Source organism: Leopardus geoffroyi, chromosome D4, assembly GCF_018350155.1.
Source record: "Leopardus geoffroyi isolate Oge1 chromosome D4, O.geoffroyi_Oge1_pat1.0, whole genome shotgun sequence".
Lineage (NCBI taxonomy): Eukaryota > Metazoa > Chordata > Mammalia > Carnivora > Felidae > Leopardus > Leopardus geoffroyi.
In genome coordinates, this window is record NC_059342.1 from 29,691,090 (window position 1) to 29,706,224 (window position 15,135).

At 43.4% G+C, this 15,135-nt stretch overlaps 1 protein-coding gene across 6 annotated transcripts in view; it reads right to left on the bottom strand.

Moving 5' to 3' along the window:
• PTCH1 (patched 1) overlaps nucleotides 1-15,135 on the bottom strand; it is a 71,813-nt gene that overhangs the window by 23,187 nt on the left and 33,491 nt on the right. For 4 of the 6 annotated variants that reach the window (XM_045469996.1, XM_045469993.1, XM_045469998.1 and 1 more), the window contains 10 exons: nucleotides 13,869-14,067; nucleotides 13,456-13,577; nucleotides 12,534-12,681; nucleotides 11,561-11,692; nucleotides 10,999-11,154; nucleotides 10,248-10,346; nucleotides 9,355-9,480; nucleotides 3,221-3,339; nucleotides 2,122-2,524; nucleotides 1,392-1,701 (listed from right to left, as the gene is read on the bottom strand). In XM_045469996.1, the coding sequence (XP_045325952.1) occupies nucleotides 1,392-1,701; nucleotides 2,122-2,524; nucleotides 3,221-3,339; nucleotides 9,355-9,480; nucleotides 10,248-10,346; nucleotides 10,999-11,154; nucleotides 11,561-11,692; nucleotides 12,534-12,681; nucleotides 13,456-13,577; nucleotides 13,869-14,067 (1,814 nt within the window). The remainder of the gene's footprint in view (nucleotides 1-1,391; nucleotides 1,702-2,121; nucleotides 2,525-3,220; nucleotides 3,340-9,354; nucleotides 9,481-10,247; nucleotides 10,347-10,998; nucleotides 11,155-11,560; nucleotides 11,693-12,533; nucleotides 12,682-13,455; nucleotides 13,578-13,868; nucleotides 14,068-15,135) is intronic. The other 2 variants (XM_045469994.1, XM_045469999.1) reach the window with 1 other exon arrangement.

Consider the following 15,135-nt stretch of genomic DNA (forward strand, 5'->3'; position numbering starts at 1 on the left):
TCCGCCTAACATGCCATATTGAGCTTCCAAAGGAATGGCTGAAGACACTGAAATCAATTCTACAACAAGCCTCCTTTGCTCAGATACTGGCAGTGCACTCTTTTGTCATTCGTGGCAAGCTATTTGCATGTCTTTGGCCAACGGAGGAAAAATGAAAAGCAGGGAATCTCTCAACTGTCTGGTCCTGTTTTGACCCATTATCTGAAAAACACTACCTCCCAAACTACTGTCAAAAATAAGACTTGGAACAAATTTGAGTTAATCTCAGAGCATGTTAAAAAATAGTATTAAGATCATGTGGTTCTCTTTGCCTTCCTCAAAAAAAGAGGTCAAATCTGGTATACACGTATGAACAAAACTGTAAGAACAGAAGTCAAGGCCAGAAAAACTGTACTGAAGAATTTTCAATCAAACTCAAGTTGTTTACCATTCCATGCAAACTCACAGGGAAATTGGCTGCTTAATCTTTACATACAAGTGTATTGACTTAAGACCAAAAAAGGCACTCAAATCTGTGTTTAAACAAGCCTAATTAAGTGGGAAATTAAGACAGTCATTTGGATAACTTAAGCCAAAAAATGTTGGGGGCCATAATTATTTGGGTATTTCAGTAAAAGCATTTTTGCTTGAATTGTGTGGATAATTATCTTGATTCCCCACTTCACTTTGCATGTGTCAACACGGAATAAATGAACAGATGTTCTTTGAATCACTGAATACATTCATATTCAGTCAGCAGTTAGGAGCATATTTAAGCCATTTTTTTTCTTCAGCTGACTACCGTTTCCTAGAAATGTTTCTAAGAACAAGGTAAGAAGTAAGAAAGGCATTTTACAGCAGAATTTGACTCATTATTACAGTATGAAGTACTGTGAGATGTGGTTAAGCACTGATAAGTTTGTTTCATACGCCAAATCAAAAGACGGTCAAAATATGGAATTTTACATTATATTCACCAATGATGCAAAATCTGCTGGTATAGTAAGCCATAATCTGACAAGAAGTCAGTCTAGAAATTCCATCACTCTGATTTCACTTGGTCATCCAACTGACCACCATCCAAAAAAGAGCACTAGAAGCACCCAGCTCCCTATTTTATAACATACTTTCCCATTTTCTAATGTGCACCCATAAATTCTTACGGAAGTTCCTGAGTCACCCGTGTGAACTGTTTGCATCATTTAATAGGTGAAAGCCAGATTTGGGAGGCTGCCCCAGAAACAGTCTATATAAGAATTTTAAGCAACACTTAGGAGTCAATGAAACACGTCAGTGTTACATTATAATCTAACACTTTAATTAAGCGAACAAAGGGAACTTGTGGACGCTGAACACACCAAGGGCCAAAGGGTGAGTTTACAAAGGGCGAACGCCCTCTAGCAGTACCTTACCTTGAAGCCAGTCTCTGAAGTAGTGCAGCCACATTTTGGGAAGCTGTTTATTTTCTTCCAACATGACATACTTCACGCTGCTGAAACTCTTGTGAAGGTCATAGAGTAAGTGCTGGATATTTGGGTAGTCTGCTTTCTGGGTGACTATATACATGTTGTAGAAAGAAAAGTATTTGAACTGTGCAGCAATAAAGTCATATTCTCTGGTTTCCCGAGGCACAATGTCTGTAAGGTCCAGCCCATCGCGCACTCGGGTGGTCCCATAAAGGCTAACCCCCAGCAAGCCCAGGAAAAGGAAGATCACCACGACCTGTAACACAGTAAAAGGCACAAGATCAGAGTCAGAGGATGGGATAGACTCTCCCTCAACAAAAGCAAGCTGTTTGGTTTAGACCTCACTTTTATCACCACAATGGCCTGGATGCAGCATGTAGGGGTCATTCTCCCGCAGGGAAAAACAAGTAATCATAGTAAGCACATTTTAAAAATAAGCTCATGAAGAATGAAATGTTTATAATGTAAGAAGTTGAACTAAATTCACAGAAGCACTTGCTGCATAGAGATTCACTGCTGTAGAAGATGAGCTCATTAAAATGGCCTCACATGCTAAATGGATGGACTCTTTAGAAGGCCTGAAAGAAGCGACACCCAAAGAAGCAACCTGATGAATTCCAAAGGAGACTGTTTTGCCATTTCTTGAAGACAAGAATCTTCTGTTTTGGTAGATTACCTTGGCTTTTGGTTTCAAGAGAAAAGGAGCATAGTGTTTCTCGGCAAAAGATGAAAGTGTCCACTTGGTGCAGGGGGGCTCAAGGCAGTGAAGGCTGGAGTCCGAGAACTGGGAAAGCAGATCCCTCGTGGAGCTGGTGCTCTCAGGGCTCTGGCAACTGAGGGTATCCTGGGTCATGGTGACGGGCTGCACGGAGATCTCAGAGCGTGGTTCAGCAGTGGTATAGTACACATGCGTGTGGGGGTCGTACTCTGTGCGAAGCTGTACTGTGGACTGCATGGTGATCTGGGTTTCGTGGGTGAAGCTGTGGCTGCTGTAGGGGGGCGGGGGGCTGTAGCGGGTGTTATCGTGAGTCTCCGTGTAGGCCTGAGGTTCAACCTGAATCACTCTGCTGACGCAGGGGCTGAGAGGGAAAAATATGTTGCAGTGGTATAACTGAAACAGGGAAACAAAGTGCTTTCATTTTTGCCAATGACTGACAAGATCCATTTTACATAGCTCTGATTTAGGAGGAAAATATCGTACTGCTCAACTTCACACATGTCACCTGATTTAACCATCTGGACATAGACACTAGTAAGTCAAAGGAAGCCAAATGGATGGCTGAACCTGAATTTGGTTGACAAAATCAAGTTACACGCTGATGAACCCCTTCAAAGCATAATTCCTAAAAACTGCCCCAAAACACCCCTCCCATCCCACAACACCCCCCCCCCCCAATCCCACAACACCCAAAGGGCTGTATTTTTTCTGGATGGTTGGTTTTCAAACCTTTGTCCTGCCTGAATCCATACAGATATGACACACTCCTGATAATCAGCAAAACTGATCCACAGGAGAAATAATGGCCATGCACATCACAACCCTGGGGCTGTGATTGTGTCTTCTGTTGGCAGGGGCGGGGCAGAGGGGGCGGGGAGAGCCCCAGTCTTTCGATATCCCTAAAAAAGCATCCTCTGTCCATTATCTCCTCTGCCTCCATCACGCTGGTACAAGCCCTGTTGATTACATTTTCTTCCAAGTCCACAGACTAAAGACCTCTCTAAACCCTACCACTTTGTACCCAACAAATAAAAGTCACAGCAGCCAGAAATTGTACCTTGTAAAACAGCAGAAAATATCCAATCTCCTGTCTTCCCGTCGATACAAATCCATGCTGAGAATTGCAGGAAAAATTAGCAGAACCATAGCAAAATTGAATACCACTACTACAGCCGCCTAGAAGCAGGGAAAAAAAAAAAAAAAGCAGAGGTCACCAATATGCCAGAGGACTGCTCTGAAAATAAAGATGTTTTAAACAACATCTTTCTGGGCGACCTGTGTGGCTCAGTCAGTTAAGCATTCGACCTCGGCTGAGGTCATGATCTCACGGTTTGTGAGTTCGAGCCCCACATTGGGCTCTGTGCTGACAGCTCAGAGCCTGGAGCCTGCTTCAGATTCTGTGTCTCCCTTGCTCTCTGCCCCTCCCCCGCTCATGCTGTCTCTCTCTCCCAAAAATAAACAAACATTAAAAAAATTTAAAAAAATTAAACATCATCTTTAAACACTTCAGTAAGGAAACGAAAGAAAGTTGAAATAGATGTTGGAGTTTCTCATCATTTTGCTTCTCTTCCATCATTAAGAGACCATCTGACTAGAACAGGCCCCATCGTTCTGATCCTTTCCATCTCTTAGAATTTCACGAACCCATGATGTACAAACACAGGAATGAAATGAGTGTCTTGGTAGCAACCTAACCAAACCAAATTTACAAAGGCAGAATACAGAATATACTTGAGATGTTTTAATTTAAAACAAACATTCCCCTTTCAGAACATTTCTAAGAGTTTCACGCAACTCTGATTTTATACTTAGAATATTTATATGTAAAGTGGATTGGGTATATCAAAATGTCACCTTTAAAACATGAAATAAAATTTCAAACACATCCCCTGAGGTTTTTAATAGGCACATTCCAAATAGCCTCTGGAGCAGCCTGTGGGGTATGTGAGCACAGTAACATAAAAGGTCAAGGAGAGTAAGGCAGAAAGAAATTCCTGCGTGTGATTATAGTATGCAGAATAAATAAGTACAGATTCAAAAGTCACTCCATAACCTAGAATAAACATGGGGCTAGATTCTGTAGTGCTTTGGCAAATCTCCTGCTGACCTAGTAAAAATTACACAATTGGGCTGTTAAGAGGGGAAAGTCAACAGAGGACAGTTGAAAGGGCTCTCCCCTTCAGAAAAGCGTGGAAAGAAGCGGCACAATAAAGAAAAAAAGCAACTGGAATGCTAAGTAACCAAGAAATCATCAGAAAATTTTTTGCAAATTAAAAATTCTTAGGAAGCTTTCTGAAGAACTTAGTTCTAAAACGTTCTCCAACTGGGTAAATCTCCAGGTGAGAAAAGAAAACCTGACTGATTATAACTGATACCTAACAGAATTAGAAGAGAACTTTGCAAAAAACTTTTCATAGTAATTGTGAATTTATGCTCAAGGCGAGAGAGCAAGTGTAAGTTCTGGAAAGGGACCTTCAATAATTTATTCCCTGTCAAGTCTACAAAACCAAAAAATTATCAAGTCTTCTGCTAAAAATTACATAACTTCTCTCTTCTTAGTCTGCTTTGAGATTCCTCATCAACTCAAAACATATGAAACCTGTGGACTTAACCACTCTAATGTATGGAAGGTCAGACTTGTTTTAATAAGCAAATCACTATTTTGCCTGGAGGATTCATCCAAGAGGAAAATACTTTAAAAAGAAAAGGCAAGGTACTGAGCTGGGTACTAAAGACAAAAAGAGAAATAAGACAAAATCCTGGTGCTCTCCAAGGACCGACACAGCCAAACCCTTAAACAAATTATGATTCAGGCTGATATATACAGTAGTAAAAGCTTGCACAGGGTTTCAGAGCAGCTCAGAGGAGGAAAGAACGTGCAAGTGCGGGTGCGTGTGGGGATGGCGGGCAGAGGGTGGTCAAGGCAGGTACTTGGGAGGTGTAGAAGACAAAAATAGGACTCTGGGGGGCAAGGAGGAAGGATGTACCACGTGGAGGAAACTGACAAGCGGTGTCTGAGGGGGACACGTAAAATTCTGTGGAGGGAAAGAGAAAGGAGTAAAAGGGGGAGTAAGGAGAGACCAGGGAATTAACACATGATTCATCCGGTCTTCACAGCAACCAGGTCAGCCATTATTACTGCTGTTGACACTATTACCTAACAGAGAGTCCGAGGTGCAGAGGATGGTCACCTGCCTCAGGTTATGGAGTAAACAGAATTTAAATACAGGCTTGATGTCAAAGCCCTCAGCCTGAGACCTGGGAGTTCTTGTCACCTGGTCACCTCCTGAGGGGATGGATGCAGGCGGGGTTAGGACTCCTGACCAATCTGACCACAGGGGTGCTGGGAAGAATGGATTTGATTCTCAAGGAGATTTTTCAGGAAAATTCAGTCCCAGAGGTGGAATCCCTTCAGCTTTTCTTTCTATGATAGGCATATTCAGAATTCAGGGGTGGAATGCAGATTGAACACTCTGGGCATCACTCTGGACAGAAGTTCCTGAGGATGAGGAACGCAAGTGGCCCAGGTGCTCTGGGCCGAATGACACCGATGCTTCCACAGTGACTGTGGAACACATCTGGTAACAGCCATACCCACTGGAGGAGTCTGTGGGGGAAATGAAGAACCCCAGAACTCCCAAAGTGTAGCATCTTGCCCATGCTTACTGTCAAGTGGCATATTACATACACAGGGAGCACATATTCTGACAAGAAAACGACACAGTTTCAGTGCCCTGTTCAAGTGCACTAAAATAGTAAAAATAAATAAATAAATAAATAAATAAATAAATAAATAAATAAATAAATAACTGCAAGGTCTCTCAGCAAGGGATACGTGTCATTGCTGGAGCAAAGGGGAGTTTAAGAAATTGTAGAAAATCTGAAAAGATGATGGGGATGATTTGCACTGTCAACCAATTCTAATTCCGGTGCTTAAGGGAAATGTCCCCATCCTCTGTGTTCCACCCTGCCCCCTGCAATGCACCCATGGTGGCCCTGCTGTGACACGGAGACAACTGGGCCCTGCCTAGGGGGGCCCTCATTGAAACCCTCATACTGTCTGGAACAATAAGACATTCTGTTCTGGGAGTTTTCACTGAAGAACAAACACCACTCACTTACCAGCAAAGCCCAGTGCGGGGCACTGGTTACCAAAGCCACTGCTTTCTGGCACAGAGGTGGTATTTAGACAGATGGATGGACATTGACAAGGAAGTCTAAGATGGTTTCTTTGGGGAAAATTTTTCTATTTATTTTTGTAAAGTTAGACAATTGGAAAATTTCCATAGGGAAAAATCCTAAATTAACATGGACTTATTATTAGACCGAACCACTGTAGAGCTCTCTCTTTTGAGGCTTAATCTGTAGTATCCTGAAAATATAAACACAAATGAATACCCAGAGGCACAACTTAATGTCATTCACTAAAAGAAAGAGAAGAAGCTACCTAATGGTCGATTTTGAATGTCAGTGTATTTAAAAGGAAACCAATGTAAATTTCTGATGGCTACTGCAAAACACATTCTCTCTCTTTTCTTTTTACATTATCTTCTTTTTTCTTTCCTTTTCTTTGCTTTTGTTAGTTTTTTGACAGAGCATGAGCCAGTGCTATGGTGGAGCCAGTCTTTAATAAATGAAATCTCCTGGAAGTCTTCAATTTTCTAAAGTGGTACCCCAGTGGCCAGAATAGAAATACAAAACTCACAGTACTCCTCTATTCTTGGTAAGGTGCTTACCTTGGGAGAATTTAGCGCACTGGATTTTCTAAAAGACGTAAGGACAACTCATGTAGCTTTTCAGCACCACACCATAGGATATCATTAAAGGAGAGTATGTCTTGATGAATCATCAGTGTATACTGAGAGAGGAGAGGAGAAAATGAGAGACACACACAAGAAGAAAAGAAGGAGTGTGAGGCAGAGCGGAAATAAAGAACAGTGAGAAAAAGGCAAGCAGAAAAGGAGAGAGGTTGGAGACAGGGTCCCACTGTCCAAGGAGTATAACAATTTTTCAATACTAGAATCTGTTCTATATGTAATAAGAACGGGAGACAAAATGCGGGGGTGCAGATGCCCATGCAAAAAGGCATTCTAGAACTTTGGTTGCACCCATAATTTAGTGGCAATGTTCACTCATCTTCCACATTACTGAGCACTTATATTTTCATTTTCCTGTGCTTTGGTCATTAAAGGCTTACCTTTATTCATTAATTCACTTACTGCTTCTATTTTTATATATATTTTTGTAATAAACCCTTTTTCTTTTGGGGGTGGTGGTCATAGTGACTGGTATAAAAATCTTTTTTCATGTCTTGTTTTACACTAAATATTAACTAAATCTAGCATCCCAAATGCAGTAGCATCATTACTTGCTTAGGTCTTTATTAGCCATTAGTGAAGTGAAATTCAAATATGAAGACTACAGAAGAGCGAAGCATGTTGACAAAGTATAAAGAGAAACAATTTATCATCTGTCCGTTTCTCTTCCTGGTCACAATCACCTTTTGGTGATTTACAAGAGTAAAGCAACATGAAGAAGACGGACGTAATAAGGCTTAAAAAGTGACACCAAAGGTAGTTTCCTTTAAAAACCTGGCCATCTCATAAATTACGTATCACACTGTAAGAGAAAAAGAAAGGTAAAATTTGAATTTAATTCACAAAACTGCAATAACGTCTTTGAGACATCAAAACCCAAAACCATCTTGGGCTCAGGAAGGCCACATCTCAAACTGGGCGGTGAGCTTTCACCTGCTGTGCTGATCGATTTCCGGATCCCTGGGGGCTTCAAGCAGCTGAAGGGCGATACCGGCACTGCAGGCCAAGCACAGAATGGACCATTGCTGTGGCCCCAGCCCAGGGAGCTCTCCATTCCTACCGTTCACATAAGCTGGCTCTTTGTTCAAAAAATATCTTGGTGCTTTGAAAGGGCCTAGTTTGGAAGGATAACAATGCAGGAGCCAAACTGCTCCGCATAAGGAAGGGAAAGGAATTCTGAGTCTTTTTGTGCAGCCTGAGAGGGGACGAGGAGACCAAAAGAAGGCAGAGGAGAGGACAGAAGAGACTGTGGGGGAACTGGGAGAGAGGTGGCAAGCAAGGGCCCACCAATGAACCCCCTGAAGGCAGAGGGTGGCCAATACATCTGCACAGTGGAAGCTAATACAGCCAGCCCTTGAACAACTAAAGTTGGAACTACACAGGTCCACTTGGAGGCTATTTTCAATAAATAGACTACAGCACTGTAAAAGTACTTTCTCTTCCTTAGGATTTTAATAACATTTCCTTCCCTAGTTTACTTTACTGTAAGAATACGGTATATAACACACGGAACATAAAATATGTGTTAATTGACTGTTTATGTTATCAGTAAGGCTTCCAGTCAACAGCCACTATTAGTTAAGTTTGGGGAGAGTCAAAAATTATATGCAGGGGCGCCTGGGTGGCTCAGCAGATTAAGCATCAGACTCTTGATTTTGACTCAGGTCATGATTGCATGGTTGTGAGACTGAGCCGCATGAAGGGTTCTGCGCTGGACGTGCAGCTTGCTTAAGATTCTCTCCCCCTCTCCTTCTGCCTCTCTCTCTCTCAGAAAAAAAAAATGTTATATGTAGATTGGACTGCAGGAGTGGGGGAGGATCTGCACCCATTATAACCCCCATGTGTTCAATTCTAAGTGATCGCCTAGCCTGGTCTATACTGCAAGCTCGTCTTCATAGTCAATGAAGTGTGTTCTGTACAACTGCCTTGTGTTGAGGCTGCTTTAGGGAAATAGACAGAGGGTGGCATGTTGGGGTAAGCACAGAAACCGAGTGGGATTTCGAAGCAGGGATGGCCAGAAGCTGGCTGCACTGTGGATGAGACCAGAGGACTTCTGGATATCTGGAGCAGGGGCTTCCTGGCATCCTATATGGAGCAGCTCTGGTGTCATTTTAGTTTAACTGTAAAGGAAAGAGCCGCTCCCTAAGGCACCAGGTCTTGAGGACACCCAGGCCACAGGCATCTGGGCTACAGGACTAAAAGGAAGGGAAGAACCCTGGGCTGTATTTCAGGGGAACTGTGAGGGTTATGGCTTAAAGAAGCACCCACCCCATATGTACTCCATATGGTACATGCTACAGTAGTACTGGAAGTGTGTTAATGGAGAAAAGTCAACGTGGGGTGCTCACCATAGGTTTCATCACTGGAGACTCACCTGTAGAGAGAATGCCCGCAGAGCGGGAATCGGGATCAATGCGGCCATGAAGAAGGCAGTGACGTTGCTGATGGATGTGAGGGCCACGCTGGCTCCCGTGCGCTTGAGGCACTCCCCAGTCCTGTCCTGAGCACGAGAAACCACAGTGCTGAAAACTGCACAGGGCAGGGTGCCCTCAGAGCACGGACGGTGTGAACAATTCACATACATGACAAAGTAAGACAGCAGAGAGTCGATAATGCTGACATTGGGGTATAAGAAAGAAAGGGCGATCTCTGCCTTACCCCCTAACACTGGTATTGAGAAAGTTCTCAGGATTATCTACGTGGTTATATGTTGTTCATGGCTCTGACATCCAAAGCACAGAGCTGCAAGCTAATGATTTAAGTAAAATTTTCAGATTTAAAAGGTGTGGGGGAGGGGCACCTGGGTGGGTCAGTCAGTTAAATGTCCTCACTTGATTTCAGCTCAGGTCATGATCTCAAGGTTAATGAGTTCGAGCCCCACACTGGGCCGTGTGCTGAAGGTGTGGAGCCTGCTTGGGATTCTTTCTCTCTTTCTCTCCCTCTGCCCCTCCCTCGATTGCTCTCTCTCAAAATAAATACACTTGAAAAAAAAAAAGGTGTGGGGGAGGGTGTGATGGGGACAAAGTGAGACGCACACACACACACACACACACACACACACACAAAACAGAAAAGCAAATTTGGGCCTTAGAATAAGTGTTCTGAGATTCTTCTAACTTCTTTTACTTATTTAGAGCCAGTACCACGTCACTGACTTGGGACTGAAATATTTATTGGGCCAGATTACAGAAAATTAGAGGACAAAAACTCAAGAACAGAGGGGAGTTTGGCTGTCCCCAAAGCTTTCTTCTTTTTCTTTTCTATTACCTCAAAAGGGATTCTTTTATTCTGTCCTGTTTCACTAAATGCATGTGCCAGAAGGAAAACATCATCCACACCAACACCAAGAGCAAGAAATGGCAAAACCTGCGGCAAAAACAAAGGGCAGCAGATTAGATGCGTGAAGCCCAATTCTGACCACTCCCGAGCCCTTGAAAACACTACCCCCAGAGCCCCCCCCACCAAGCTCCCCAAAGGACAGCTCACACCATTGAATCTAGTTTTCTCTGAGGCTTAAATCCCCCAGATCGAGCTGTTTAAGCGCACAGGAGATCTTGTGCATTTCTATTTCTAAGCTCCGTTATATTTTTTAAAATTAATAAATGAGAAAGAATCTGACTCATGGAAAGCAGCAGATTTCAGAGCATGAGCCCTGGACCAGCATCACTGAGAAGTGATGACTGGAAACTCTGGGGGTGGAGCCGGGCAGTCTGAGTTGTCCAAGCCCTCCAGGTGACTCTAGCAAATACCTAGGTTTGGGAACCACGGCTCTAATAAATGGTCTTAATTTCACTGATAAGTGAAGTGCCTCAACCAAGCAACAAGCCCACTCAGACCCCCCCCCCCCCCACTGCCAAGAGCTCCACTTTGAGGCAGCAGCCCCCTCCCCCGAAGTGTGGCATCTTGGTGGCAAAGGACGGAAGACTCTTTAGGTGACAGGGACACATAGGAGGCCGCAGGGCTAAGCCTGGGGAGGGGTGTTTGTCAATAAACAGTGGATGGATGTCTCCTTTAGTACCTGAGTTGTTGCAGCGTTAAAGGAAATCCCGATCAATGAGCACAGGCCCAATCCTGCAGCCACTGACAGTGCAACCAACAGGACGCCAGCCAGCCCCACGGCACCCTGGGACTTGGAGCAGTCCCAGCGCAGCATGGTTAAACAGGCATAGGCAAGCTGCGAGCAGAACCACAGGGTGGGGGGCGGTGAAGGAACAAGGGGGGATGGGGGGCGGTGGGGGGAGACACAAAACAAAAGCCAAACATTAGAATGTGTAAGGATTCTAATGTTTTCCCCCACCCATCACCCCAAATCAAAAAGTAGAACTTATTGAATCCAACAACAACAAAAAATTTACATTACAGACATCACATGAAATGATATGAGTCAGAGATGGGCAAACTACAAATGGGAGAAAACGCTTTCACGACCACTTTTGAAACCGTTATGAAGCAGAGCTCTCTCTGTCTTGGATGCACGTGTGTGTTAAGAGCAGTTAAAAAGCAGGAGCGGTCATGGAAAGATAAAAACTAAAAACCAAACCAACCGCCCCATCCCCCAGGAGAACTGAATTGACTGTTACCATCAGTAAGTAGCCACTGGCCACTCGGATGACACTGACATCAGAGAAGGACTTGAGGATGTCGTCCAGGGTCGTCGTGGTAAAGGAAAGCACCTTCTGTGTGGAGTTCGGGGCAACACTTTGATGAACTACCTGTGGTCACAACATAAGGATAAAGTCCGACATGGAATTAAAGCTTCAATGGGCTTTGACAGCACAGATCTTGGGGGACATGCCCCCTCCACTCAACCCTCACTTTTTTCTGATGCATTAAAGAGTTCTACATGATCCAGGTTTGAACTTGGACTAACATGAAATGACCCTGGGCCTGGAACAATGAAGGCCTTTGCTAATCAGGTGAGAATCTGGTGCTGCGGTGAGCCAGAATCCTTGAAGCCCACTCCAAGCTTTATTTACTCCACCTATTCACCTCTCTGCCACTGTACAACTGATCTGTGGGTCCCCTCGGCTCCCCACTAATCTAAAACAACTTATTCCTGTGGTGACTCCTCCCCACTTTGTTTGCTGGCCATTTTTAAAAGGTCACATGCAGCTCAGCAGAGGTCACTGCTTGGGAAACAAAGGCCAGCTCCTGTCATATGACCTAATCAAGGGGACTGCAGCTGTGAATAGATTCTATGCCTTGCTAATGTTTTCCAGACACCTTTTCTTGCTAACCAAGTGTTGTTGTTGTTGTTGTTGTTGTTGTTTTAAACACTGTTATGCCTTAGTTCTGGAGTTCACAACTGGTTACTCAGAATATTTCAGGCATCCCAATTAGAATTAGCATCACCCAGACATTAAGATTTTCAATGTCTATCTAGGAAAGGAAGAAAAGTTTCCATCCCACCAAGTACCCAAAATGACAATTTGCTTTGAAAATAAATTCTAATGAAAAAAAAAATGTTTTAAAACATTGCTACAATGAAGTATTTAGTAACTAAGGGGTTTGTACCCAGATTCAAAGGTAGGCGTCGGAATGCTGGCGATTTACCTCCACGTACGTCCTCTGCCAAGCCTCCAGGATGGCTGCTGCCTTGTCCTCGTTCCAGTTGATGTGTGACACATACTCGTACCCCTTGAAGTGTTCGTACATTTGCTTGGGAGTCATTAACTGAAACATGGTCTGCAGGGCATGGGCACTGTGATGGGTGGTAAAGACACAACATCAGCATTTCCAGGAAGTAGTTCTCACTGCTTAGAATCACAAACAAGCACCCCCAACTCACTTGTGGCCATTCTCTCCTTCTATGTGAGCACATGTTTCCATTAAACAGGACCTGATGGTTATTTTATTTAATAGATTGATGTACCATATTAAAGGTGTAACCTTACAAACCTTTTACAGATATACCCCGAAATTAAATTAATAGGCAATTTCCTTTCTCAGTTTCTATTCAGTGAAACAGGAAGGGTCGGGGAGTAGATAGCTTGACCAGATATGCTGGGCTCAGCGCTGCGTGCTTGCCTGTGCAGAAATCCCAGACGACGGCTCTCCCAAGGGACAGATCTCAGATGGAGAGCCTGACGCTTGCCGGAGCAGAGTCCGCGAGTGCACAGAGGATCATTCTTGTTTAGCTGTCACAGCATTTCACCCCACTGGCTATGACCAATGTTTTCTGCCCACTTTACACTTGTCCTGATTTTCTACCTGACAGGTCTTCTAAAAACCTGTAGTCACTAACTAGAGTCTCAATGAAAACAACAAATCTCCTCTTGAAAAATTCCCCACAAGGTGTTCTTTCAAGCTGGTCTGGTCCAGTAATATTTCCTAAGATTCTATTACACCAGGCGGCTAGCTAGGATAACAGTTAGGTATTAATGCAAATACACTTGCAGATGTCAGAAGGGAAGTGGTTTCTGAGGAAAGGACAAAAAATAGACGGCTTGGATTTTTCCTCCATATGTTGGATTACCTGACAAGCTTCCCAGTGCTATTCTTGACTGTGCCACCCACAATCAGTTCCTCCTGCCAGTGCATATACTTTCTGGATAATCCATGACATCCACCGTTCAAAACAAGGGCCACATCAAGAGGCTAAAATAAAAAGACAGCCACATAATTACGGGAATCAGTAGGCAGGTCACATGCCTTGTTAAAATCCAGAGCTTTAAGGGCTTGTTTGTTTCAGAGAGAACATTAATAACAAGGCTAATGAGAGGCGTATGGCAAATCTTACAGCAAAATTTAGCTCTATAAACAAACTTAGCTCCATAGACAAAAAAAGTCGTTGAGAATCAAATCTTAAAAATGAAAATAATAGAACTCCAAATGGGGGAAAGACATCAAGTTTTTCTCTCTCAGGGAAGAATCGAGGACTGTACTCACTTTGGTTGCATTTTTGTTGGGAGCTGTGGCAGGGCAGTCTGGATCAGCCGGGTTGAGGCAGGGCCGGTCCATGTAACCATGACCAACTTGGGCCTTATTCAGCATTTCCTCCCAGCTGTCCACTTGATAGTTTATTTTCTTTAACTCTTCTAGGAATTCCAAAGGGTCAAAGTTTGTCCACTGCAAAGGAGGCTTACCTCTGTGAAAGAAATTAGGAGACGAGACCATGAAAGGAGGCTTCCAAGCCTCTTTTCCCAGCCTCCAAGACGGTGTATATTGTATATACTGTGTCTGGATTGCATGAGGCTTTCTGGTTGTGCTGCAATTCTGGGACCCTGGCATACAAAATAAATGCTCCTTTCCAGTGTATCTGTATGCAAACCTGAGTCAGGAAAGTAATCCATGAACAAAAATGCCAAGCAGAGAGCTTGTAAATTAATGAAGCGATCAAAGAATCTTTACTGGCTGATATGTCATATTTAATACCTACTACAGAATTAGCCAAAGGGCACTTCCTAGCAAAAGACTGAGATCCAAAATTAGGGGGGTGGGGGGTGGGTGGGAGAAGGAATCACAATGTCAAATTAGCACTTGCCAGCCTAATAAATGCTTTGTAAATGTCATCAATCAAAATATTTGATCTCCATTACCTTTAATAATCCCATACTTATGAGCTCTCTCTGACAGCCTGGCAGTCGACCCCGAAAGCCCCCCGCTGCCTCTGCCATCACCACCATCAAGGCCACTTCCCCCCACACTCACTTTTGAATTTGTGCTGTTGACAGACCAGAAAGGCTTTTGGCTGCCTGTTATGTGGTTCAAACCACACTGTAGCTGCTTAACCAGGCTGAAGTCATTATTCAGAATCTCCCAACCAGAAAACACAAAACCCCTTATTTCCCATCTAAAACTGTACACTGAAGGTCAGGGTATGGCCACTGCAAATTACTTTTGCAGATATGTGCAAGCTAGGACAGAAACAATAACCCAAGCACGAACTCTTGCATAATTAACTGAAAATGTCTACACTGATTAACAATTATTCCTTAAATGATGTGGTATGTATAATATCCAACTGCTAAACTGTGAAGCATCCCCTGCCACGGCCTTCAAAGATAGCGGATTTCCCCCTTAAATGCCATTAATGTGATCCAAAGAAAGGTTAGTATTTTACTTCACAGGAAGATCTTGAACTTTAACTCAATATGTTTAATTCTGACATGCACACACTAATAAATTCTCTGTTTAAAAAATAAACTAAACCTAT